Source organism: Mauremys reevesii, linkage group 17 (assembly GCF_016161935.1).
Source record: "Mauremys reevesii isolate NIE-2019 linkage group 17, ASM1616193v1, whole genome shotgun sequence".
NCBI classification, from domain to species: Eukaryota; Metazoa; Chordata; order Testudines; family Geoemydidae; genus Mauremys; species Mauremys reevesii.
This window is the reverse complement of record NC_052639.1, coordinates 5297295-5320852: the sequence shown is the minus strand read 5'-3', so window position 1 is coordinate 5320852 and position 23558 is coordinate 5297295. Positions and strand designations below refer to the sequence as shown.

At 54.6% G+C, this 23558-nt stretch overlaps 1 protein-coding gene across 4 annotated transcripts; it reads left to right on the top strand.

The window, feature by feature from the left end:
* The first annotated feature begins 210 nt into the window (after positions 1-210).
* On the top strand, positions 211-22970 carry TMEM98 (transmembrane protein 98). 4 transcript variants are annotated; one of them, XM_039504327.1, is made up of 9 exons: positions 211-269; positions 838-1512; positions 2110-2178; positions 11830-12035; positions 14533-14664; positions 17205-17238; positions 17920-18035; positions 19004-19063; positions 22504-22970. In XM_039504327.1, exons 4-9 carry the CDS (start codon positions 11905-11907, stop codon positions 22712-22714), a joined length of 684 nt encoding a protein of 227 aa, XP_039360261.1. In that variant the 5' UTR covers positions 211-269; positions 838-1512; positions 2110-2178; positions 11830-11904; the 3' UTR covers positions 22715-22970. The 4 variants fall into 4 exon arrangements, with proteins under 4 accessions (XP_039360261.1, XP_039360260.1, XP_039360259.1 ...); XM_039504326.1 differs by lacking the exon at positions 2110-2178 and having other exon boundaries at positions 838-2109; XM_039504325.1 differs by having other exon boundaries at positions 838-2178.
* Positions 22971-23558: the final 588 nt, after the last annotated feature.

The window sequence follows — 23558 nt, the reverse complement described above, 5'->3', positions numbered from 1 at the left end:
CCCTGGGACAGGGCTGAGGCTGCTAGGGAGAGCAGCCAGCCTGGGCTGATTGGGGAAACAGCCACAGCTGGGGCCATGCCCCAGTCAGGCCTTACAAAGGCCAGGGGAGCCAGGAGCTGGGGGGACTCTCCCTCTAGCTCTTGAGGGAGAAGGGCCTGGGAGTTGACAAAGGTATCCAGAGTGGAGCAGGGCTGGGGAGCGGCCAGAGGGGCTGGGGAGCTCCAGCCTGGAGAACCCCCAGGCTGTGGCCTTGGTGAAGGCCAGGACAGGTACTGGGGCTACAGAGGGGTAGCCTGGGGTAGGCAAAGGCAGCAGGTCCAACCCCCCGTTTTGGCAGTGATGAATGGTGTGTACACTGCAGTCCGCGCCAGTGAGCGGGGGCTAGATGGTGACTGGCAGTAGCCATATACTGAGGTGAGGTGGGGATAGGGGGTTAGGGGTTCCCTGGGGAGGGGAGATCCAGATCTGTGGGGGTACTGCCAGGGGGCAGCACCCAATGTAAAGGGACACTGGGGTCTGGGAGGGACATGGGGGCCAGCGGCAAGCGGGACATCAGCCAGCAGAGGGTGCTCTGGAGCTGGAAAAGCTAATTCCCTGGACAACCAGCAGGAGGCGCCGTAGGGGTGAGTCATCACTCAGTTACAGGGCCCTATCCACAATATATATATACTACCTGTATGGCCCTGAGGCTGTCACATGGGCTGCAGCTGTGTTGACTGGGCCGCAGCCAGCTCATGGGCTGTGGATTGAGAACCACTGCTTCAGGGATACTAGTGGAATGGAAAGAGGGTAGCATCACCATATGGCGATTCTGTGTTCTCTTCTCTCTACATGTAGGTGACCTACGAGGCAATGGAGACTCAGGCCTGGAGTCTTTGCTGCTGAACAGTCTTTAGGCAGGATGATGGGATGACACCAAAACGAGCTCACAGTGGTTCTGGGATGTTTGGGAGCAGCAGGTCAGATTCTTCTCTGGCTTACGGGGTTTTACGTCACTAGAACTCTGACACCGTTGTATTTACTCCTGGTTTATGCTGCGAGGAGGGAGAAGAGACTCGGGCCCAGGGAGTCACCAATGGCTGTCTGGAAAGTGACATAAAAATGCCCTTATTTTAGCCAAGTTTCACAGGTTTCATATCTTTTCAAGCACCAAAACCAGGCATGGGATAAGCTCCTTTCCCTGCAAACTGGCTTGTGGGTCTACAGTTAATTACGACCATTCTCTGCTTTTCAGAGCTCTGCCTCTAGAGTGCCCTGGATTCCTTGGCACCTTGGCCCTCTTAGCTGGGACCCTGCTGCAGCCCTTCACGCGATCTGTGTCACCTGATGCAGAGGGTGAGGCTCAGGTCAAATGCTGGGTTTGCAGCCTTGAGACTGTGTCTTGAAGATGCCAAGCGCCAAGGATCCTGGTTCATATCCCTCCTAATTTCAATTGTCACTGAGCCTCTTGCTGTAATCGAGTGACTGTCACTATCGGTGTTAATTGGTGCCCGTGCAGTGTCTGACGTTCCGGTGAGTGCAATGCATAGCTTACAGCCTGCCTGCGGGCCCTTGGTCTCTCTGTCTCCGTTCCCCAACCGGACAATAGGGATCACAGCCCTGCCTACCTCACCGGGGTGTGATGAGAAAAACATGGAGGGGGTTCTCAGCTCCCATGGTAATGGGGGCCAGCCAGGCAGACAGATGTGTATGGAGCAAACAGGGCGGTCATTCAATACAGAGATTCGAAGGTGACTTTTAGTGTTTGGATTAGGAGTTTCCTGCTACGCTAACCATGAAGCATCTGCTCAGTATTGTGGCTCTTTGTGTCTCCTGAGAGGGATCCCGGAATGCCTGTGCAGTGTGCGAGCAGCTGACCAGCAGAGAGCTCCCAGCCCCCAGTCGAGTCACTCCCCTGTCAGGTCTGAGTCTGTTCAGTTTTACTCCTAGCGCACATAAGCACACCAGTCAGGAATGCACCCAAGCCAGAGCACACGGTGCGGATAACGGAGTGGGCACTTCTCCACATTTAAGTAGCTGGGAGAGAGTCCATCTTGGTTGAAGGGAAAGCGAATTGTTTAACCAACGCTGGCAAGTTGGACCCTTTTGTCTGACACAGAATATTTCCAGGTAACTGCACAGTGATCCAGGACTGAGGGCAGCCGGCAGCCTTGCTTCCAAAGGGGAAGGATCAGTTTGGTATGTGATCTGCATTGTTCTTTCCAGGGCTGTGTTTGAGCTGGGCTTGCTAATGAGAACACATTTTAAGGAACTTTAATGCAACTTGGCTTTAGTCCTTTAAAACAAACTATTCAGCAAGTAAATGGCTAACCCTGAGCACTGCTTTGTTTTCACTCTGTGAGCAGTTTGGTAGCAGAAAAGACATTCAAACGGTAGCATTAATCCTATTAAAGAATTCAAACATTCCTGGGGGAGGTTACACTTTGTCGATTGCTCTTTTCCCTTCCTGGGAGTTGTTAGAGAAGCCGCCATGAAATCAAAATTCCTTTGCAATAAGTTATAAATCCACTCGAAAGGCCAGGCTGTTCTTTCCTTCTTGTTGGGTTTCTAGCACAACTTTATAGGAAGGCTTTTGCTGATGATAGTGACAATCAATTTTTGTTGGGGGGAGGAGGGTGCGCTCTAAAATAAACTTAAAATGAGCCGAAGGCAGAGGATGGAGTTAATATGTGAGACATCCCTTTCTCAATACACTGAGAGAGAGGTTTTGTGGATCTCAGTGTAAATCAGCACAGTTGCCTTGTGCATGTGCATTAGTTTCCACCAGCTGAGGATCTGGTCCAGCATATTTAGAGCTTGGAGATCGGCTACAGTAAAACACTAACATGATGGCTGATCTCTGGGGTTTATCTGCAGTCTGGAGGTAGAATTCTGTTGGAATTCTGCGTAGCCCCATTGTGTTTGCAGGATGGTGCGAAATGTGCCTGAATTACTGTCTGCAGCGATTTATCCGGGCTGCCAGACAGGAAACATGGTTCCACCATCTAAATGGGAATATTACAAAAGTGAAACTAGACCACAAAAAACTTGCACCAGTAAGTGGGAGATTCATTCACCCCAAAGCTGGGAGGTGGGGCGAGGTCCAGCCCCAGGCAGGGGACCCTAACTGGACTCCCTTTTACCACACTGTTGTATGGCAAATGAGATGAGGGCCCAGTGCTGGCAAGCAGAATATGGCAAATAGCACAATGTAATTCCGAGCAGAAAATGACACAGTCAAAAGTGACCGTCACATATTTAAGCAGGGGGGACACCAAATGTTACACCCAGAAATCTCAGCTGGGCCCAGAGCCCCACTGCGCTAGGTGCTGAACAAACACATAGCAAGAGACAGTACAGGACAATATTACAAGCTAAATAGACAAAGCATGGGAGGGGGAAACTGAGGCATAGAAGGGTGAAGTGACTGACCTGAGGAGCCCAGATTAAACTCGGATTTCGGAAAGCCACTGGACCGCACTGCCTCAAGCGTAGGTCAGCGCCTTTATGTGCAGACATTACAGTGCAGCCTTGTACTGTGAACTCACTGTCTTAACTTTCCGTCCTGAATAGCCCTATTGACTCTCATGCCTTTAACACTGAGCTAGCTTTAAAAAAACAAGGAACCCGGCATCTTCCCATGGTGCTTGTGAGCACAGCAGGAGCCCGGGGTTCAGTTCAGAATCTGCAGAAAGTTTTCTCCATTGTCTATTTCAGGATGGCCTGAATGGTTTCACGTTGCCACTACTGCCCTGGCTGCCAACATGGGCAGGGGTGTGCACAGGAATACAAATTTGGCTGCTTTTGGAGGGGCACTTTCTGTGCCCCCCATGGTCAGAGGAGCTGGTTCTCCCACCCTGCCCTGTGGCCCCAGGGCTGGTGGAGCTTGCTCTCCCCCGGCAGCAGGAGGAATGTCATCTTCTGCCCCGGCCCAGGGCTGGAGGAGCTCGTTTTCCCCACCCCGACCCTGGAGGGGTTCTGTGCCTCCGCGGATTGGGTGGCGCAGGCCCCTACTTGCCACCCCGCACACGTCCCTGAACATGGGACCATGCAGAGCGCTTTGCTAAACAGGCTCTGGATTCATTTGTTGGGGGGTTCTGAATTTCTCACCCAAATCAGTGAAAACAGCAGGTGAGCGTGAAAACCAGCTGTGCAGCCTGAAAGCTACTGGTGATACCAGCTTCTGCAACGGGGCATTGGTCTGCCTGGGACTGCTGGCGAGGAGGAGCTGACTGACTTGGACTCACAAGGGGCCAAAAATTATGAGTTAAAAAAAAACAAAACAAAGGTTTTGTGGGGGGAAGGGTAGATTTGGCTTGTGGTATAGGAGCACCGGAGGTGGGGGCATGTGTTCAGGTTTGCTCCACAACCAGGAGAGCTAGAAACTTTCTTTCTTTGCAAGGAAAGTGTCTCTCGTGATCACCTGACTCCAGCAGCTGGGGCTTGAGAGAACACCAAATGCTGACGATATAACCACATGGGGAGGAGGGCAATGCTGCCAGGAGAAAGCAAGTGGTGAGCTCCCAAAGGGAGGGACTAGGGGCTGCGGGCCCTGCCAGGGACAGGCCAGAGGGAGCAGCTGCGGGGGCCGATGCAGCAGCGGGCCTGGCCTCCCCACCATTCACTGCAGTGAGGGTGACAGGTTGGCGGAGGCGCGACGCTGCAGCCCCAGCCAGGCAGCACCATCCCTGCTGGGTTTGCAGCAGCTGGGATATTAATCACTGGGGTAAAGGTCAGGCTGAGCTGTGAGTGTTTGCTCCATTTCCCCGGCCCTGCGGAAGTGCTGGAGGCTGGCTGGCCCTGCGCCTCGGCAGTCAGGTAGGAAAGCTTGGAGCCTTACTCCAGTTTATAGGGTCGGACCATCCTTCTGAGCTCACCCTATGGCCCACCCTGCCTGCCCAGGTTCCCCAGGGCAGAGGCCCCGAGGGCAGGCACCGGCCCTGCGAGAGCAGCAATAGCCTGCTCTGCTCAAGGGCTCTGGGCTTGCAAACCCGATTGTCCCAGCTCAGCTTGGCAGCTGGCTGAACTCCCTGCCCCTTTCGTGGGTCCCTGTGCCAGCAGGGCTGGGACCGGCTGCTCTCTGTGCAGTTTGGAGGGAACCTGCGGCATTCTGCACCTGGTGCTCTGGGGCCGCGCCTGGGTGTCCCGCGGGCTGTCTGGGCCGGGCCTGGGTGTCCCACGGTCCCTGCGCTGTCTGGGCCGGGCCTGGGTGTCCCACGGGCTGTCTGGGCTGGGCCTGGGTGTCCCACAGTCCCTGCGCTGTCTGGGCTGGGCCTGGGTGTCCCACGGTCCCTGCGCTGTCTGGTCTAGGCCTGGGTGTCCCACGGGTTGTCTGGGCCGGGCCTGGGTGTCCCACGGTCCCTGCGCTGTCTGGGCCGGGCCTGGGTGTCCCGCGGTCCCTGCGCTGTCTGGGCCGGGCCTGGGTGTCCCGCGGTCCCTGCGCTGTCTGGGCCGGGCCTGGGTGTCCCATGGGTTGTCTGGGCCGGGCCTGGGTGTCCCGCGGTCCCTGCGCTGTCTGGGCTGGGCCTGGGTGTCCCGCGGTCCCTTTGCCGTCTGGGCTGGGCCTGGGTGTCCCACAGTCCCTTTGCCGTCTGGGCTGGGCCTGGGTGTCCCACAGTCCCTTTGCCGTCTAGGCCAGGCCTGGGTGGGGTCTGGGTTACCAGATCTCGCTGCAGTCTGGGCAGGGGCGGCTCTAGGATTTCCGCTGCCCCAAGCACGGCGGCACGCCGCGGGGGGTGCTCTGGCGGTCGCCGGTCCCGCAGCTCCGTGGACCCTCCGCAGGCACGTCTGCGGGAGGTCTACCGGAGCCGCCTGCCACCCTCCCGCGGGACGCAGCCCCAAGCGCGAGCTTGGCGCACGGGGGGCTGGAGCCGGGTCTGGGTCTGGGTCTGGGCCTGGACTGGGTCTGGGCACTCCTGTATCCCTCAGCTGTCTGGGCCCCTGTGGGAGTGGTTTTCCTAACACAGAGCAAGGAACTCTGTTAGACTAGTGAGCAGGGCTCTTCCCCCTGCTGCACTCCCGCTCCCGGCTCCCCAGCGTCTGTCTATACCTCTCAAGAACAGTGCACGTCCCCTCCCCACCAGCCGGGGTGCTCAGGGATTCCCATACAGCATGTGCTCACGGGGTCGGGGATCTGTGCTATCGGACCCAAGCCAGCGCCAGACACTGACTGGGCTCTGTGTGCTTGAGGCCTGGCCCCAATACAGGTACTTCCACGGGCCTGTGCTGGGTGGGCCTGTCCCAGGGTCTGCATGTTCCTGTGTCCCTGTGAAGCAGGCCCAGTGCAGCGGGAAGGCCGAGGGATGTCAGACAGAGACAATAAAGATACACTAATCACACAGTCCTGATTTACCTGGGCTAACGACTCTGGAATCTTCCCCAGGCAAAGATCCGGGGCAATTTTCTGCAGCTTAGCAGATTCTAAACTAAGATTTTTGGAAAAGAAGCTGAAACCAAAAAAGAAGCCCCCTTGCAATTGCTCTGGGAGTCTCAAATAGCTGGGGCAGGGCCATGGCGACATACAGCAGAAATTGGACTGAGGGCAGCAGCAGACAGAGACATCTTTTAAGACACTCATGCATTGTGCAGCGGCAGTCAAAAAAGCAAACAGGATGTTAGGAATCATTAAAAAAGGATAGCAGATAAGACAGAGAATATCTTATTGCCCTTATGGTACACCCACATCTTGAATACTGCATATAGATGTGGTCTCTTCGTCTCAAAAAAGATACACTGGCATTAGACAAAGTTCAGAGAAGGGCATCTAAAATGATTAGGGGTTTGGAACGTGCCCCATATGAGGAGAGATTAAAGAGGCTAGGACTTTTCAGCTTGGAAAAGAGGAGACTAAGGGGGGATATGATAGAGGTATATAAAATCATGAGTGATGTGGAGAAAGTGAATAAGGAAAAGTTATTTACTTGTTCCCATAATATAAGAACTAGGGGTCACCAAATGAAATTAATGGGCGGCAGGTTTAAAACAAATAAAAGGAAGTTCTTCTTCACACAGCGCACAGTCAACTTGTGGAACTCCTTACCTGAGGAGGTTGTGAAGGCTAGGACTATAACAGCATTTAAAAGAGAACTAGATAAATTCATGGAGGTTAAGTCCATTAATGGCTATTAGCCAGGATGGGTAAGGAATGGTGTCCCTAGACTCTGTCTGTCAGAGGGTGGAGATGGATGGCAGGAGAGAGATCATTTGATCATTGCCTGTTAGGTTCACTCCTTCTGGGGCATCTGGCATTGGCCACTGTCGGTAGACAGATACTGGGCTAGATGGACCTTTGGTCTGACCCAGTATGGCCGTTCTTATGTTCTTAGGAAATGGAGCGGGGGTGGGAGACAGTCAGGACCTGGTGAGGGAGAGGGACTGGGGTGATGAAGGCAGCCCCCCAAGTGTTCAGAAATCATGAGTCAGGCCCCAAAAGTTACAAGATTGGTTTAAAAATCATGAGATTTTAAAAAGCAACAAGTTCTGGCCAAGTCACCCACAAACAGAATGGACTGCAGTGCCAGGCGTCTCCTCACAGCGCCAGCATGACTTCTGTCCACAGCCGGCTGGCAATGCGTTAGGCTGGCACTGATCCCATGAAAACAGTGTCATATGACCTTGGCAGACAGGTGATTGTGAGTGAAAGCTGGCCAGGGGTCTAGAAACATCACCACCTCTGGCTTTGTCTCCCACTCTTTTCCTGAGCCTCTCTCCCCGCTCTGGCTTGTTCCATCACAATACAAGCATGCTCGAGTCTCTCCCACCTTCAAAGAACCCACCCTGGACCCCATTTGCTCTCCACCTACCTTCCATCTGTATGCTCATTGAATCGCTGTCTGGAGTGCCTCTTCCAGTCCCATGAAAGACCCTCTTCAACCTAGGGGCTGCCCTTGCACGCCACTGAAACTGTTATGCCAACGTCTTTAATTACCTCTTCCAAGGCAAAGCTCAGACCTTGTGCTCCATCCTCATCAGCTCCCTTTGACACCATCAGCCATGAAATCTTGTCCTCCCTTGACTGCCAGGGCTCTGTCCTCTCCTGGTTCTCTTCATACCTCTCTAATTGCTCCTTCCATGTGTCCTTCAGTGGATCCTCCCCATCACCTCTCCAGATTTTTGGGGGTTTCCACAGGGCTCCGTCCTTGGTCCCACACTTTATCTGTAGGCAGTCGCCCCTGCAAACAAATTCAGCAACTACCTTGGGGCTGGTGACTGACTCCCAGATCTACCTCTCTGCTCCAGACCAGTCCCCTGCCCAAACTAAAATTTCTTCCTGTCTCTCTGACGGCTTCTAGTGGATGGCCAGACATCAGCCCAAGCTCAACATGGCTAAACTTGACTCTTAATCTTCCCCCCCAGTTCTTCCCTATTACCTCCTTTCCCCATCACAGAAGACAGCACAACAATCCTGCCCATCACTCAGGCCTGGAAACTGGGCATCCCTTGATTCAGCCCTCTCTCTCTCTAGGTCCTCACATCAGTCTGTCGAAATCTTACCGGCTCTTTCTGCAGAACGTTTCTCAGCTCCGGCTTTCCCTGTCCCCAGGGTTGGAGCTCTGGTTCAGGCTCCCATCCTATCGCGTCCTGCTCACCACAACATCCTCTTGGCTCACCTTGGCGCGTGCCGTCCTGCCCCGCTCATGTCCATTCACAATGCTGCTGCAGAGTTCATTTCTCCAGCCTATTGCTGTGACCGCATCTCCTCCCTCATTGCATCCAGCATAAGCTGCTTGCCTTCGTTCAAGTCCCCAGTCCCCACTGTACCTAGCGTCTCTCGTTCACTATCACAATGGCAATGCTTGCCTCTGAGTGGCCTAGGAGCCCAGCCTCCTTCGCCCCTGCTGCCCCTTGTGCTTGGGAGGAGCCCCCCCCGAGCACCTGCAAAGCCGTCCCCTTGGCCAGGCCCTTTGCCATGATGCCTGCAAAAGACTTGAGCTGCACTAGGCTGCCAGTGCTCTGGAACCACTGCCCTGCCCGCTGACCAGGATTGCCTCATTGTTCCCCTGTGCTCCCTTGTCTGTCTGTCTCCATCTGTTGCTTTGTATCTCATACTGAGATTGTCAGCCCCATGGGGCAGAGACCATCTTGTGTACAGTGCTGGGTGCTGCCAGAACAGTAACAGTCATGATGGGGAAATGTGGGAGGTGGAGACCAGGCCTGAGGTGTCCGACTGCGCACACAGGGCTCTGGGAACTGGGCCCTGGCACTCTGCTGGCACTGCTACGATTGTGCTGGTTATGCTAGGAGCGGGGCATCTCTGTGACTGGCTGGGGAAGAGTGACCTGCACCCAGAGTGTCCTAGCTAAGTGGCTTGTAACCAGTGCTCCCGCGAGGCAGTGTTTAGCCAGGTCACTGGGAGGTGCCCACAACCTGAGCTTCACCTGTACAGGCCGTATGTCAGTGACAGGTAGTGAGGTCTAGAGGGTAGGCTCTGGCGTGGGAGTCAGGGAACCTGGCTTCTCTTTGTAGCTCTGCCGGTGACCTCAGGCAAGTCCCGGCCCTTTCAAGTGTCTGTTCCTTGGGGCAGGGGCTGTCTCAGGGGTGTTAGTACAGCGCCTGCACAATGGGGCTGCAGGTGCCTCCATAGAATAAGTAATAACCATGCTTATGTTCCTCTGTTAGCTGCCGTGCTCAGTGTCCTGGGGCGAGGGTGGGCACCAGTCGCTCTGGCTCTGACTAGATCTCACAGGTCACCAGGTTCGACCCAGTTAGTCGTAGAGTTTAAGGCCAGAAGGGGCCATCAGAGCCTCCAGGCTGAGCCCCTGTGCAGCACTGGACACCAAACCCCACCCAGTTGCCTCTGCACTGAGTCCAGTGATATGGATTAGAGAAAAGCATTACGGGCCTCCAGAGAGTGACCTGCAGTGCGCCACAGGCAGAGCATGGGGGCACCGAGGGGCCAGCATGCCAAGGCCTCTGCAGGGGCAGGGAATTGATTAGTGGGGTGTTCTCAGCAGGTGAACCATGCTCCACGCTGCAGAGGAAGGCGAATCCCACCCCCACCCCAGGTCCTGCCAATCTGACCATGTGAGCAAGACACACCAGCCAGGCATCTGAGAGAGAGAATTCTCTGTACCACCTCAGAACCCATCTCCAGCAGCATCCATCTCTGATGCCTCAGAGGAAGGAAGAAAAAAACAACCCAGACTGCATCAGGGGGAAAGAGTTGCTTCCTGACCCCAGCAGGTGACAGGCTGAAGCCCTGAAGCATGAAATTGAGAACATAAGTCATAGAACTGGAATTATCCCTGTGGGCCACTGAGCCCAGCCCCACACTACAGGCCACTGCGTCATACAGTTCCACTGGTCAGTTCCTGGCCAGCTGCTCTCCTCTCGCTGTGTAGCTTGACCTGACACATTAGAACTACCAAAAATGTTTCCAGTTTTGACATTTCGATGAAGTTTGGAATTTTGAACACTTGAAAAATAAATGGGAAATTTGGGTGCGAATCCCTTTCTCCCCTGCCCCACTCATCCTTTGGCCCCTGCTAGTGATGGGACTGTACAGACAAAACTACACAGGATCTTTTCAGGGGACAAGACAAAGATGCCACGTTTATTATGATAACACAATCTGATTTATGACCAATAACTAATATCTTAATCCTTTTACACACACACACACACACACACACACACACACACCCATCAGATGTTCTGCAGCTGCTGCATAGTTACCAGTCCTGAACATGGCTTGATTTTGCAGCTTGGGTTCGTGGCTTGTGGCGGTAACTGGCCAGGAAAGCCGGGCACAAGGACGAGCTGGGTCTCTGTTGGGCAGGCACCGATGCCCTTCCATGTTGGCAGCAGAATGTTACCCTCCAAAGTCTCCCATCTCACCCATCCTTTTTGTCATATTGCAGGTCCTCTGATTACTTTCAAAATGATACTGCCTTCGTGCTTGGGCAATATATTCAGCTGCTTCTCTTTCTTGGATTTCTTTAATTTTCCTCTGCCCGTATTTTCCCCGTAGGTAGACTCTGCCCAGGAAGGTGCCCAGGAAGAGACATTTCTACTTGTGGCGCTTGAGGCTCAGCCTCCTGCCATCCATCCTGCCCAGCCCAGCAGCCAGCCCCCCGCCCCCCGCCTGACCACCAGCAGAGAGAGCCGCAGCAGCCCCTTTTTGTAGGCTTTAGTTTGAATCCAGAGTCTATAGGTCTTGCTGTGTCAAACTGCCTCTGGGTTTGGTGATTGATCACCCGTCAATTGCAGGCGTGACTTTCAGCCTGGGACCTGGCTTTGATCTTCCTTCTATTGCACCTTTTCTTTTTAGGGTGGACTCTGCTTACTTTGTTAGGGCTCTTGTCTGCAGCTTCAGCCGGTGATGTTTGAACTCTATTTCATCAGGACAGGCTGGGGCTGGAGGTTGATTCCATCATCCATCCATACCTCAGTCACACATCTAAACTAACCTAATAAGATTACAGCAGGGTTTGCAGAAATGAAAGTTGGAGGAAGTTTTTACAAAATGGAGTGAGCGTTTTAAAATGGGGTTTGAATTACAATATGGCAAACAGTGAACAGAAGTTACAATATAGACAAGTGTAGTGGATGACAAACAGTGAACAGAAGTTACAATGTAGGCAAGTATACTAAATGGTGAACAGAAGTTACATTAATAAAGTGAACAATTAAAAACAATTTCATGTATCAGTTCTACGTTGTATCCTATCAAGTCATAAAGAGTTTGGAGGGTTCCATTTTGAAACTGGAAACAATGGTTGTGAAATGTTTCCCTGGCCAGTCGTCTCTCTACGGAGACATTTGCTTCTTTAGAGTTTTCCAGATCATCTGAGCAGCGATGGGTCCCGACACTTGCTCTCTGGGCGCTCACTCTGTGCTGTTTTATTCCAGATAAAGCATTTCTGGAGGTGCCTTACGAGATGGAACTGCACATCTGACCGCACCCAGGAGAGCAGCTCGGCAGAAATGGAAACCGTGGTGATAGTTGCCATCGGCGTGCTGGCTACTATCTTCCTGGCGTCCTTCGTGGCACTTGTGGTGGTTTGCAGGCAGCGCTACTGCCGGCCTAAGGATCTCTTGACTCATTATGATACCAAGTAAGTGGCCAGCCCTCTCCTCCACTCGCACCAAATTAATAGGGAGGAAGCAAAAAGACTGATTGAAAAGCGGAGTGAAGGGTCGAACGTGTGCAGATTTCAGAGCTGCTGGTACGGAAGAGTCCAGGCAGTGCTTGATGCACCGGAGATGCACTGCAGAACCTTCCACTACCAGGCCAGGTTGTCTGCCCAGCTCAACAGTCACGGCCAGTCAGCGCCTCTGCCGGCGGTGGCTGACAACTGACACAGAAATGGCAAGATAACTAAGGCAGAGAGCGTGATGGCAGAGAAAAGCCTTGTCCTCCTTAGAAAACTGTATGGCTTTGACGGCACTGCTGGCCTAAGGCAGGGCACCCTGGGGTGCGGATGTGGTTACATGGAGATCAAAGTGCTTTACGAAGTGGGAAGGGGAATAGCTACAAGGCACCTTTATCCCAGTGCAACCACATCCAGGCCCGTGGGGTGCATGGCCTTAGGCCCGCGGTGCGCTCCCCCTAACCGCCAGCATTATACAAACCTGGGGGTCGGCCAGGTCTAAGGAGTTAGAAACTCAGATCCCATTGAAAATCAGTCGGAGCAGAGCACCCATCTCCCTTACGCTCCTTTTAAACCAGCTGTCATAGGTTTATTCCCCACTTTGAACTTTAGCGTCCAAAAGATGGGGACCTGCATGGATCCTTCTAAACTTAAATCCTAGTTTAGATCTGGTACTGCTGCCACCAACCAAAAATATAGTGTGTTGGTTCACTCCCTGTCCCCCCAAACCTTCCCTGGGGAACCCAGATCCAAACTCCTTGGATCTTAACACAAGGAGAAATTAACCATCCCCCGCTCCTCTCCCCTCCCTGACGTTCCCCTCCCTGGGTTGCCTTGAGAGGCTCCACACTGATTCGAACTCCTTGAATCTAAAACAAAGAGGGATTCACCTTCCCCCTCCTCTTTTCCCCCCACCTGTCCCTGGTGAGTCAGACTGATCCCCTGGGGTCTCAGACAAGGGAAAAAGTCACTCAGGTTCTTAAAAAGAAAAGCTTTTAATTAAAGAAAGAAAAGTAAAAACGCTCTCTGTAAAATCAGGCTGGCAATGCTGACAGGGTGTACAGCTTATAGAACTAGAGGGACTCCCCACAAGTAACAGCAAACAAAAATAAAATATTTCTCCAGCAAACACACATTTGCAAATACAGAAATCAATCAAAAGACTAATCCGCCTTTTCTAATACTCACTATATTGAATAGAAGAGACAATTTCAGGAAGCTTGGAGAGCCTGGATGTACGTCTGGCCCCTCTTAATCCCAAGAGAGAACACCCCCCAAAACAAAGAACACAAAACAAAGACTTCCCTCCACCGAGATTTAAACCTGGTCCTCTGGTCAGGTGTCAGTCAGGTCTGCTGAGCTTGTTAACCCTTTACAGGTAAAAGAGACATTAACCCTTAACTATCTGTTTATGACACCAGCATAGATGGGTTCTTTGCATTTCCTGTCCCCGCCCAGCAGGGACACAGCACAATTCTGCCCCAGGCAGAGGAGGAGAGAGAGAACCAACCACATGAGACAAATCTGCAGTCACATCACTTTGTGCATGACCGGCAGGTGCTCAGATACTGGCCTGATGAGGCACCTCCACAGACTAGACTAACTTTTCTGTGACAAGGAGAATATTCCCCCGTGGATGAGTTTGTGCGCACAGTGAGAACAACAGGCTATCACCAGCACTGAGCACATGTTGGGGCAAGAATCTGAACTGACCACTGACCCCGTCCCACTCTGTCAGCTCAGCCTGTGCAGACTCAGGGACGCTCAGTCAGTTCTGAGTGTCCCCGGTGGCAGTTATCCCCAGGGTAGCAGAACAGAAAATCCAGGTGGGTCAGTCATAGTGTTGCTAACATTTCCATTGCAGAACCCGAAGGTGCACACTCCCCTGAGCCCTGCACCTTGGGACATCATGTACACCCAGGCAGTGTGCTGCGTGCCACCTTCTGAAAAGCAGGACCCATGGGGGAGTCTTGGGTTGGGCCCCCAAAATCACAGGTCACTTTTGAAAAGCTTGGCCAGATGCAGCTGAAAATAGAAGGCTCTAACAGCTCAAACTCTGCGAAGCGTCCAAATGACTTGGGAGCCTACGTCCCATTTTCAAACGTGGCTCTCGTTGACAATGGGAGTTAGGCACCTAAATGTCTTTGAGGCTCTGGGCCTTAGGCACTCTTGGATATTGTCCCCCCGGGCTCTTTGGGCCAGACTTACAAAGATGGTTGGGCACCCAAAGCTGGAACTAGGAGCTGGGCAGGATTTTCAAAAGCACCTAGGCAAGTTAGATGCTAACTTGTATTGAAATCCAAGGGGCTTGGGCACCAATCTGCTTGGGCACTGCCCCGAGGTGCCTAAAGTCCTTTGTAAATCTGGCCCTTGGGTGCTTAGAGAACGTGCCCCTTAGTTATTGCCATCACGACTGCCCCCCTGTGCCAGGTGCTGAACGACCCATTCCTGTTTGTTCCAGACCGATCGTCGACCTTATTGGGGCGATGGAGACGCAGTCGGAGCCCTCGGAGCTTGAGCTGGACGACGTTGTGATAACAAACCCCCACATCGAGGCTATTCTGGAGAATGAGGACTGGATCGAAGATGCTTCGTAAGAGTTTCAAAGCTGCCTCTTGGGTGATCTTTAAAACGGGCTCCCGTGCTCTGCCTGGTTACGTTCCTTGGCTCCAGGACGGTCGTCTGCCGCCTGGATCAGAGCCTGCCTTGAGAGCATGCTTTTATCTAGAGCAAAAGCACTCGCTGTCGGAGCAGCCTTGACCTAGGCATCAGGAGACCCAGGTTCTAGCCCTAGCTCTCCTGGTGACCCCATCCCCCTTTGGCTGATTAGAGTGAAAACTCCTTGGGGTGGGGCCCACTTCCCAGGCGCTGCTCTAATACAAAGCACAGGCAGAGCTCCGGTGCCTGCCGATCTGAGCCAGGAGTGCAGCCGGTGCCGCATGTTTGTCACCTGACAGTTGTGCAAACCCGGGTGTGTTTAGGGCCCTAATTTGCAACTCCAAATACTTGTGGTACAAATCCCTGGCCACAGTGTTTGTGCCCAGTGCAAAAATGGAAGCCAGGTGTGGAATCTCTGGCCCTGCTTCAGCCCTCTGGCTCGGTTCCAAGTGCTCCGAGCCATTCCTTGCAAGGGTGGCTGGTGGGCTTTGGTGTGAGGAACTTTCCTTGGCGTGTGCGTGATTCTACCTCAAAACACAGACACTAGAGGTGGAGGGTTAACGAGCTAGTAAAGATTCAGACTTGAAGGCCAGAAAGGACCCTCCTCTAGTCCAGTGTCCTGCCTAGCACAGAGAATCTGAGGTTAAGGCCAGAAGGGGCCCCCAGGCCATCCCACTCAGTGGTTCCTCTGTCAGGTGCTAGACTCACCAAGGGACTTAAGCTCTGATCTGTCTCTTTAAGCATCTACATCCAACATCTGGGCACCGCTGACGCTCAGCTGCTACTTCACCCTGGAGGCACCTTGATCCCCACAGGAGTCTCAAGCGACGTTTCCGTGATGGGGTCTGTAGCAGCAGAATCCAGCGCCATAGCTCTGCTGGCATAACCCTGTTGTGCAGACGCGCCTGCAGCTCTGGAAGGGGGTTTTCCATCCACCTCCCCGAGCAACAGGAGCTAGGGGTTAGGTCGGCATAGCTCCGGCGCTTAGAGGCTGGATTTGTCCCACCCCTGAGTGCATCGATCTAATTGTTACGTGTAGACCAGCCCCGTGTTCCCGCCCGTCGGCATGCACTAAGCTGCCTGTGTCCTGACGTTGTCCCCCCGACCGACACGTGCCCCACCCCAAGCCTCAGCATGATTCTCAGATGAGCCGAGAGGTGCCCATGCGGCAGGTGTGCTCGGAGCACGCCGACCCCCACGCAGACTGCTAAGAAGTAATGGAGAGCAGGACGCATGTGGCGGGAATACACAGCCCCAAGGGTGGGGCGCTCATGGGGGAGTGGGAGACGCCTGTTTGTGCTCTGGTGCTGCCTGCCATGCAACAGGGATCTGAACCCCAGCACTCGCCCGCCCTGTGCTAGAGAGTCCAGGGCGTGCTCCCTCCCTCTCGATACATTTTGTTAGGTGTTCGAAAGGGAAGGGCTCTGACGGGAGAGACTGAGAACCCAGCATGTGCAATAGCCTGGTGGTCAGAGCACTCCCCTGAAACGTGGCAGGGCTGAAAGCAAGGCAGGCAGTGCAGGGGCTGGAAACGGGTCTGCACACCCCAGGGGGATGCACTGACCACCAGGGTCTCTCGCTCTCTCTGGTTTAGCATAAGAAAGGGCTGGCCTGGCTCAGGCACCCACTCCAGGGCAGCCAGGGTCCGCGCTGTGAATCTCGAGGGAAAGGAGGTGTCTCCCTTTGGCCTGTCAGCCAGACACCTACAGCCCAGAACTATAGGGATCAGGGGTGCCCAAGTACCCTGGTGGATCTAGTCCCTCAGCCCTGCCCCTGTCCTCTGCATCCATTCCCTGCTCTGCTGGCTGGCCACTGAGAATCCCAGTCTTAGGTGCTGAGCCCTCCCTGTACATTGTATGGGGCCCGTGGGCTCCTCGCTTGGGGCTGTGGATTCCACTGGATGGCAGGGCACCTCCAGCCGACGCTCCAGTGCTGAGCAGAGCAGCACCCGAAGGCCCTCAGCCCCATGCTCAGAACAGCTCTGCTGGAAAGAGAGCTCCAGCCTTGGGTGAAAGACTCACGTGGGGGAGAATCCACCTCCTCCCTCAGCAGGCGGTTACATGACCAGCTGCGCTGTAGCATAGACACTTGCTACAGTGACAGAAGTGGGGTTTCCACCCCCTCGAGAGGCACTGGCCAGGGAGGTAGAAGAATTCCACCGACGACTTAGCCGTGTCCATACTGGGCTTAGCACGGTTTAACTGCGTCTCTCAGGGGGTGAATTTTTCACATTGCTCAGCCACGGAGGCAGGTTGACCTCAGTTTTAGGTGAGGACCAGGCCTTCCCACCCTGTTAGACAAGCGCCCCCTGCTTCCAGCCGGATCGCGAAGGGCTTGGTTGTGATGATACCAGTGAGGTCCGTGATGAGTTCTGCTTTGTGGAGCCCGTGGGAAATGCTTAGCCACAGGCTGGCGGACAGAAGAGCGGTGACAAAACAGAGCTTTCCTAACCAAAGGCATTCACTTTCCTCACAGGGGCCTGGTCTCTCACTGCATCGCTATTCTCAAGGTAAGTCCCCCACAGACACTGCCTCCCCTGTGTATTGACTCATGCTGCTGTGCAGGGAATCAGCGCCAGGAAATAAGCAAAGGGTCTGGAGGATTCTCCCAGAGGCTTCAGGCTCGAGCCACACAGGAGATTTACACTCCCACGTGGCAGCTCTTAGGGAATCCACAGCCCCAGGCCGGGCCCCAGGCTCCCTGTACGATGCATGGGCAGAGCTGGGCACCTAAGAAGGGGCTTCTCAGAAGCCAGAAAGATGAGCAGGGAGCCACCTACACTAGCCAGCAGGAAATGTTGAGGGGAGAGATGGGGCCTAAGACCTGCCCCCTAAGGGATTTGGGCACCCATCTCTCTGCTTGGGATTCTCGGCTGAGAACTGTCTCCTGGGGCCAGCTCAGCCCAGCGGAGTCACTGTGCCCTTATGCCCAGTACCTGCTGGTTAGCTCCCCTGGGATGTAGGAAACCCAGGTTGGGAGCAGGGACTCCAACCCAAATCTCCCCTCCCCCAAGGGGGCGGGAGTCCCACCAGCTCTCCTGTTGAAGTTGTTCTGTGTATGAAATCCATAAATAGTCATTGGCCTGAGAGCTGTCTCCCCCAGGGGAGCACCCTAACCACTAGGCTCCCAAGTCCTTCTCTCTCTCGCTGGCCTCCAATGAGCCACGCTGGTCACTTCTCTCTCTCAACAGATTTGTCACACTTTGACAGAGAAGCTCGTTGCAATGACAATGGGCTCTGGGGCCAGAATGAAATCTCCCGCAAGCCTGAGTGACATTATTGTGGTGGCAAAGCGGATCAGCCCCAGGTGAGTCCATTTCGGCCGAGGGCGCACAGCTGCAACTAGATCTGCAGGTCCAAAGGCCAGGCAGCTCCTGGAAACTTCAGGCATCTGCAATAACCCCTGAATGACGAATTCAGATTCTTAGTAGTGCCGACTCCAAACATCCAAACCTCATGTGAGGTCCCAAATCTCATGAGATCTTAACAATAATAAATGGCTTTTTATTTGCTGTTTGGTCTTTGAGCCATTGGGGTCCCATTCCCAAGCCTTTCTCCACAGCCACAGGGGCTAGAACCTTCCTTGTGTTTTTTTTTAATGTAAGCTGAGAGTCTCACCTGATCACAGGAATCCAGGAGCTGGGGCTTTAAGAAAAACACCAATTAGCAATGAGACCTGGCAACACTGTGTGGCTCTTCCTGCCCAGCAGAGGGCTTGTCACTTTAAGGATCAAACCCAACACTTTGCGTTTCAGCCAGAAAGCAAGCTGGAAGCCAGTGCCATCTGTGACAGGGCTCAAGAACCAATTTCCCAGGGCTCAGCACCCACAATTGGGGCCAGATTCTCAGAAGAGCTCTGCTCCAGTTACGCACCTCAATAAGTGTCTGGCTTGGCTGGGGATTGGCATATGAGTCTAAGTACCAAGCTCCCATTGGCCTCCAGTGGGCCTTGTGCTCCTAAGTCACTTAGACACTTTTGAAATTCCCACCCTTTGATCTCAGTGGGGGCCGCTGGGCAAAAGGTGCTTTTGCAGATCTGGGCACTACTCCCTTAAGTGCCAAATGGGATCTGGGCTTTTAGGAAAATCAGTCCCCTCCCCTCCGCCCCCGTGGGAACTCCTGCAACGCTGGCCCTAGGTGCCTTCCTACACTGCCAACGGGAGAGGTGCCGGGCTCTGAAATGTGCTCGCTGAGGGGAAAAAACCAAACCGCTACCAGGGCACTTGCAAAATACAGTGAGAAACAAGCAACGGTCGCTCTCTCTCTTCCCCCTAGGGTGGATGATGTTGTGAGGTCGATGTACCCACCTCTGGATCCCAAGCTTCTGGATGCTCGGTAAGCTCTGAGACACTGGCTCCTAGGGTGTCATTCTTTAGCCACAGGGGAACACATCAAGGGGCCCATCCGCACGAGAATGCCCTGTAGCCCAGTGGTGAGGGTACTGCCCAGGGGAGTGGCTGATTCCTGTTCAAATCCCTTCTCAGCAGGCAGAGCAGGACTTGCACTGGGGTCTCCCCCACATCCCAGGGGAGCAGCCTAATCCCTTGGCTAGAAGTGATGAGGGGGGTCTTCCTGCCAGCTCCCCTGCCCCTGCCATTTTACAGAAGTTCTTTAGGGCCCTGAGCAAGAAGGCAAGCTCCGAGCACGCCTGCCGGCTTGGGTCCCTCGGAGGGTCGCCTGCCTTCCCCCAGTTCACAGGTCGCGCTGGGACGTGTGGCCGCCGAGCGCGGGGCTGCAGGGCGTACGCACGCGGGCGGAAACATGGGCAGCGAGACAGCCCTGACTGCAAAAAGGTGGTGCCCAGAGGGTTTAGGGGCTTGCAGTGTTTGACAGCTGCTGAGCGGGGGGCTCCTGAATCCCCGTGAGGCCTGATTCTGGGACTCAGGTACCTACCGTGGCAGTTAGGGGCCCACATCCTGTTGTGGAAAAGCTCCCTATTATTCTCTCTTGTCCTGCCTTGCTGACCGGGTGGAGCTTGCGCCTCGCTCTGGCGCACACATTCCTTCCCAGCGCTCCAGGAGAAGCTCATGCTGGGGGAACGTGCTGTTTGCACCCATCCTGCGGGCCCGATCCTGGCCCCGGTGCCTGTCCCAGGGCTTCCCCGAAGAGTGAATTGGTGTGTGGGCTGTGGGAAGGGGCTCGCTCCCCGGGAGATGAGTGAGCTCTGCCACACCTGCATGCAGGGCTCCGGCATTGTCACCACGAGCCCACGGTCGGGGCAGTGCCTCACTCCGAGAGCCGCAGCTTGGCCCTTGCCTCCCCCTTGCTCCAGGGAGATGTTTCCTGGGCCAGCCCCTCCCCTAGCACAGCTGAGCCTGGCTTGGGGATGGAGTCCCAGCACCTGCCCACTCCTCTCCCACATGGGAGGCCCGTATTGGCGGCGCTCTCTGGCCCACTGTGATGCAGGTAGTGCGCACAGTGTGATCCAGGCTCTCTTTCACCTCCATAGCCCCCTGCGTGGGCGCAGGTGGAGATTTAATGACTGCCTAGGTGATCAGCTTGGGCTGTAGAGAAGGGGAACGATCCAAACAGACACTTGACGTGTGCAGAGGGTCGTGGCCATACAGGCACCACCAGGATGGAAGCAGTGTCCTGGTGTAACCCACACTCATCCTGGGTGTGGGTTACACTGGCAGATAGATACATCTCTGCACGGCCATTTGCAGCCAAGAGACTACTGCTGTCCTTTGGGCTACTGTCAGGAGCCAGGCCGAGCATGCTGGGTACAGAGGCAGCAGCGGCAGCCATCTTTACTAGAGGCATGCCCCATCACTAGTGAGATAGCGGCCATCTTTGCTAAGGGCAGGAGCAGCTTCTGGCCCATTGGAACTTGTGGGAAACGGCAACCATTGGGAGGGAGGGTTTAATGGCAAAGAGAAATGAACAGCATTGATGGCCTTGCTTAACTGCAACTAGTGTCCTCCAAGGTGCATTTGTCACTCGTCTGCAGCGAGTTTAACTGTATGAAAGTGGGCAGGACACAGATGGGCCGTTTATTAGCAAAAGAGGTGGGAGAAGGTGAGACGCTGCAGATATTTATCTTCTTAGAGTTTATTGAAAATCTCTCCCCACTAATTCCATCTGTACACACAGATTCTGTGCTGCACACTTGGGGAGGGTACCCTGGGTTCTGCTGCCTCCAGAACAAAGTGGTTAAAGAACAATAATTGTGACAGATATGCCCAGGGGCTGACTGAGAATGGGGCTCAGTTTGCACAGGGCTGGCCAAACAGTCCCAGTGTTACGTGAAAACATAAACCAGCCTTAACATCAAAACATAAATGTGACGGTTCTCGGGGTACCCAGGACTGTGGGTCACCTTGTTACTCCTCTGCCTTCAGCAAGAGGAAAAATTACTTGAGCTTAACTGGGTGTCAACTCCCTGACACCTCCAGTCTGTTGGCCCCCAAACCATCTTTGCCTTGACAGTTAACGAGAGGTGCACCCCGTCCTCTGAGCCCCTTAGAAGTGTCCCTTGTAGTATCCAGCCCTTGTCCCCTGAGCTCTCTCAGAATAGCAGCTTTGCTGCCTCCCAGGAACAGGGCATGAAAGCATGAATGATGCAAGTCAGGATCAGCGCCCTGTAGAACACGCAGCACTGGGGCATCGTTATAGCGGAACCAACAACATGCTTATCAGCAAAGATGAGAGCGTAAAGCGCTAGTGAGCAAAGGTACCGGAAACCAAAGGCTCCCTTGAAAACCAAATCCGAATGCAACGTCTAAAGCCTAAATTTACCAGGCTACGCTCTGGCTAAGGCCATTTCTCGCACCCAAATGTCCATTGTGGCATTTCCCGCTAGGGCAGGCCGGCATTCTGTTTTCATGAACGGAATAGGCCTGTCCAGTTCCTGCCTGGAGCGTCTCTTTGCCTTCAGCGTGTATCCCCAAAGGTCACTGTTTTTCCTCAGAGACAGTAAAACCCCCCCGTTGCTTCTTCCCTGGAGTGCTCTTCCCTGCTGATGTCCCATTCCTCTGTCCACTTCAGCTGTGACTGGGGCTTCCACTGTGTGAGCTCACAATGCTGAATTACACGGAGCTATGCCTCTGCCCTCCTGCCTGGAAAACACCTGCCTTCCGCATTGGTTGGTGACAGATGTTAAAGCACAGTGTCCGTGCCCACACCTCATTCCTGACACTGCACCTGTGCAGCCAATGCACACCGAGATTAACGCCCACTCTGGCCTAGGTCTCCCGGAACATCACTAATGGAGAAGTACCAGGCAAGCAGGGTGCTGAGGCAGTGAGTTTGCCAGGCCTGCCAGGAGCTGCTATTACACCACAGTGAACACTTTGCTAGTTGGCTCAGGACTGCTGGGTTCCTGCGGTGGCTGGCGCCTGGGCCATGACTGGGGCTCCGCTGCAGAATTACCAATACCCCTATATAATACCACCCCCACCTAGCTCCTGTGTCACGCTCAGAGTGCCCTACAAAGGAAATGTGTGCAATTATCCCTAGTGTACAGAGGGGGAAACTGAGGTACGGAGCGGGGCAATGACTTGGCCAAGGTCGCCCCACAGGCCAGTGGCAGAGTCAGGCCTAGCATCTAGGTCTCATGTCCCAGTCCACTAAGCTGCCCACTGGCACTGCCCACTGCCTCCTGCTGAGAGATGAATAAAGCTGCTAGTTGTTAAAGCCCCTTTCTGGCATGTCCCGCCCCATCCCTGAGCAGTATCAGCGGGGAGGCTGCAGCGGCCAGACCTCCTGCCCAGGCGCCGTGCTACAAAGGCCTGGTGTCCTCAAGCACGTGTAACAGCATCCTGGTTGCCTTGCAGGACAACAGCCCTGCTGCTGTCTGTCAGCCACCTCGTCCTGGTGACCAGGAACGCCTGCCACCTAAGCGGGGGCATGGACTGGATCGACCAATCGCTGTCTGCTGCGGAGGAGCACATGACGGTGCTGCGCGAAGCGGCTCTGGCCACCGAGCCCGAGAGAAGCATCGCGGGGGGTGCGGAAAGCTTCCTGCAGGAGCAGTCTGCCATCTGACGGAGGTGGCCCGGCCTGCCCTGGTGAGCGCTGACGCTCCACGTTCCCAGGGCATCCATGCTGCTGCTTGGTGCACTGAGGTGGTCAAATATTTGCATGAGCCATGCAGAGCTATTAGTATATTGACACTGAACTGTTACCAGCGGGTAGCTAAGGCAATGCGCTTCTGCCGGTCCCCTGCTGCTTTGTAGTGTGGTTGAAGTGCCCTGTGCATGGAACAGTGGGGCTCTGATTAATAAAATCCCATGAGAAGTCAGACCACGGGAGGGGTTTCTTAAGCTGATACGGGAGGCTGCTCCTGGCTCTAAATCCACCCCAGGCTGAAGCTCAGTAAACGCTGGACCCCATCCTGTGGCTGCTGCGGGCACTCGGCAGAGCCTCAGCTGCTAGGAAGTTGCTGCAAAGCTGATTTAAGGGGTGTCCAAGGAAGATCCCCTGCCCGGTACCAGCGGGTTCCCCAGGGGCGGGGCTGGCACAATAGCCCTGCACCACCTCCTCCAGCAGGCCCCAGCGTAAGGCCCCAGGGACAGACGGAGGTGCGGTAACAGAGGGAGCAGGCATGCGCTGGGCCCCTGCTAGTCTGGCTGTTCCATGGCACCACAGGGTGCCCCAGCCAGACCAAGGGTCCTGAAGGAGCAAGGGTGGCATAACGCTGCCCCCCCCCATCCCTCTCCTGAGAGGCACAGACTGGCCTTCTGGGGAACATGGAGCCTCTGATCAGCCCAGGGCAGCGTTGCTTTGGGGCTGATGATAAAGCACCTTGGGACAAACTCACCCGCTGGCTTCTCTGGGAGCTGGGTGAGCGCGGAGCGGGAGGGGCAGCAGGGTCCTGTCATTTAATGCA

Excerpts from the sequence above, each read along its gene's own strand:
- TMEM98 (XM_039504327.1), top strand. The coding sequence starts at position 11,905 with ATGGAAACCGTGGTGATAGTTGCCATCGGCGTGCTGGCTACTATCTTC. Across the intron at positions 17,239-17,919 it reads ACTGCATCGCTATTCTCAAG|ATTTGTCACACTTTGACAGA; the intron begins GTAAGTCCCCCA and ends CTCTCTCAACAG. Across the intron at positions 19,064-22,503 it reads CCCAAGCTTCTGGATGCTCG|GACAACAGCCCTGCTGCTGT; the intron begins GTAAGCTCTGAG and ends GTTGCCTTGCAG.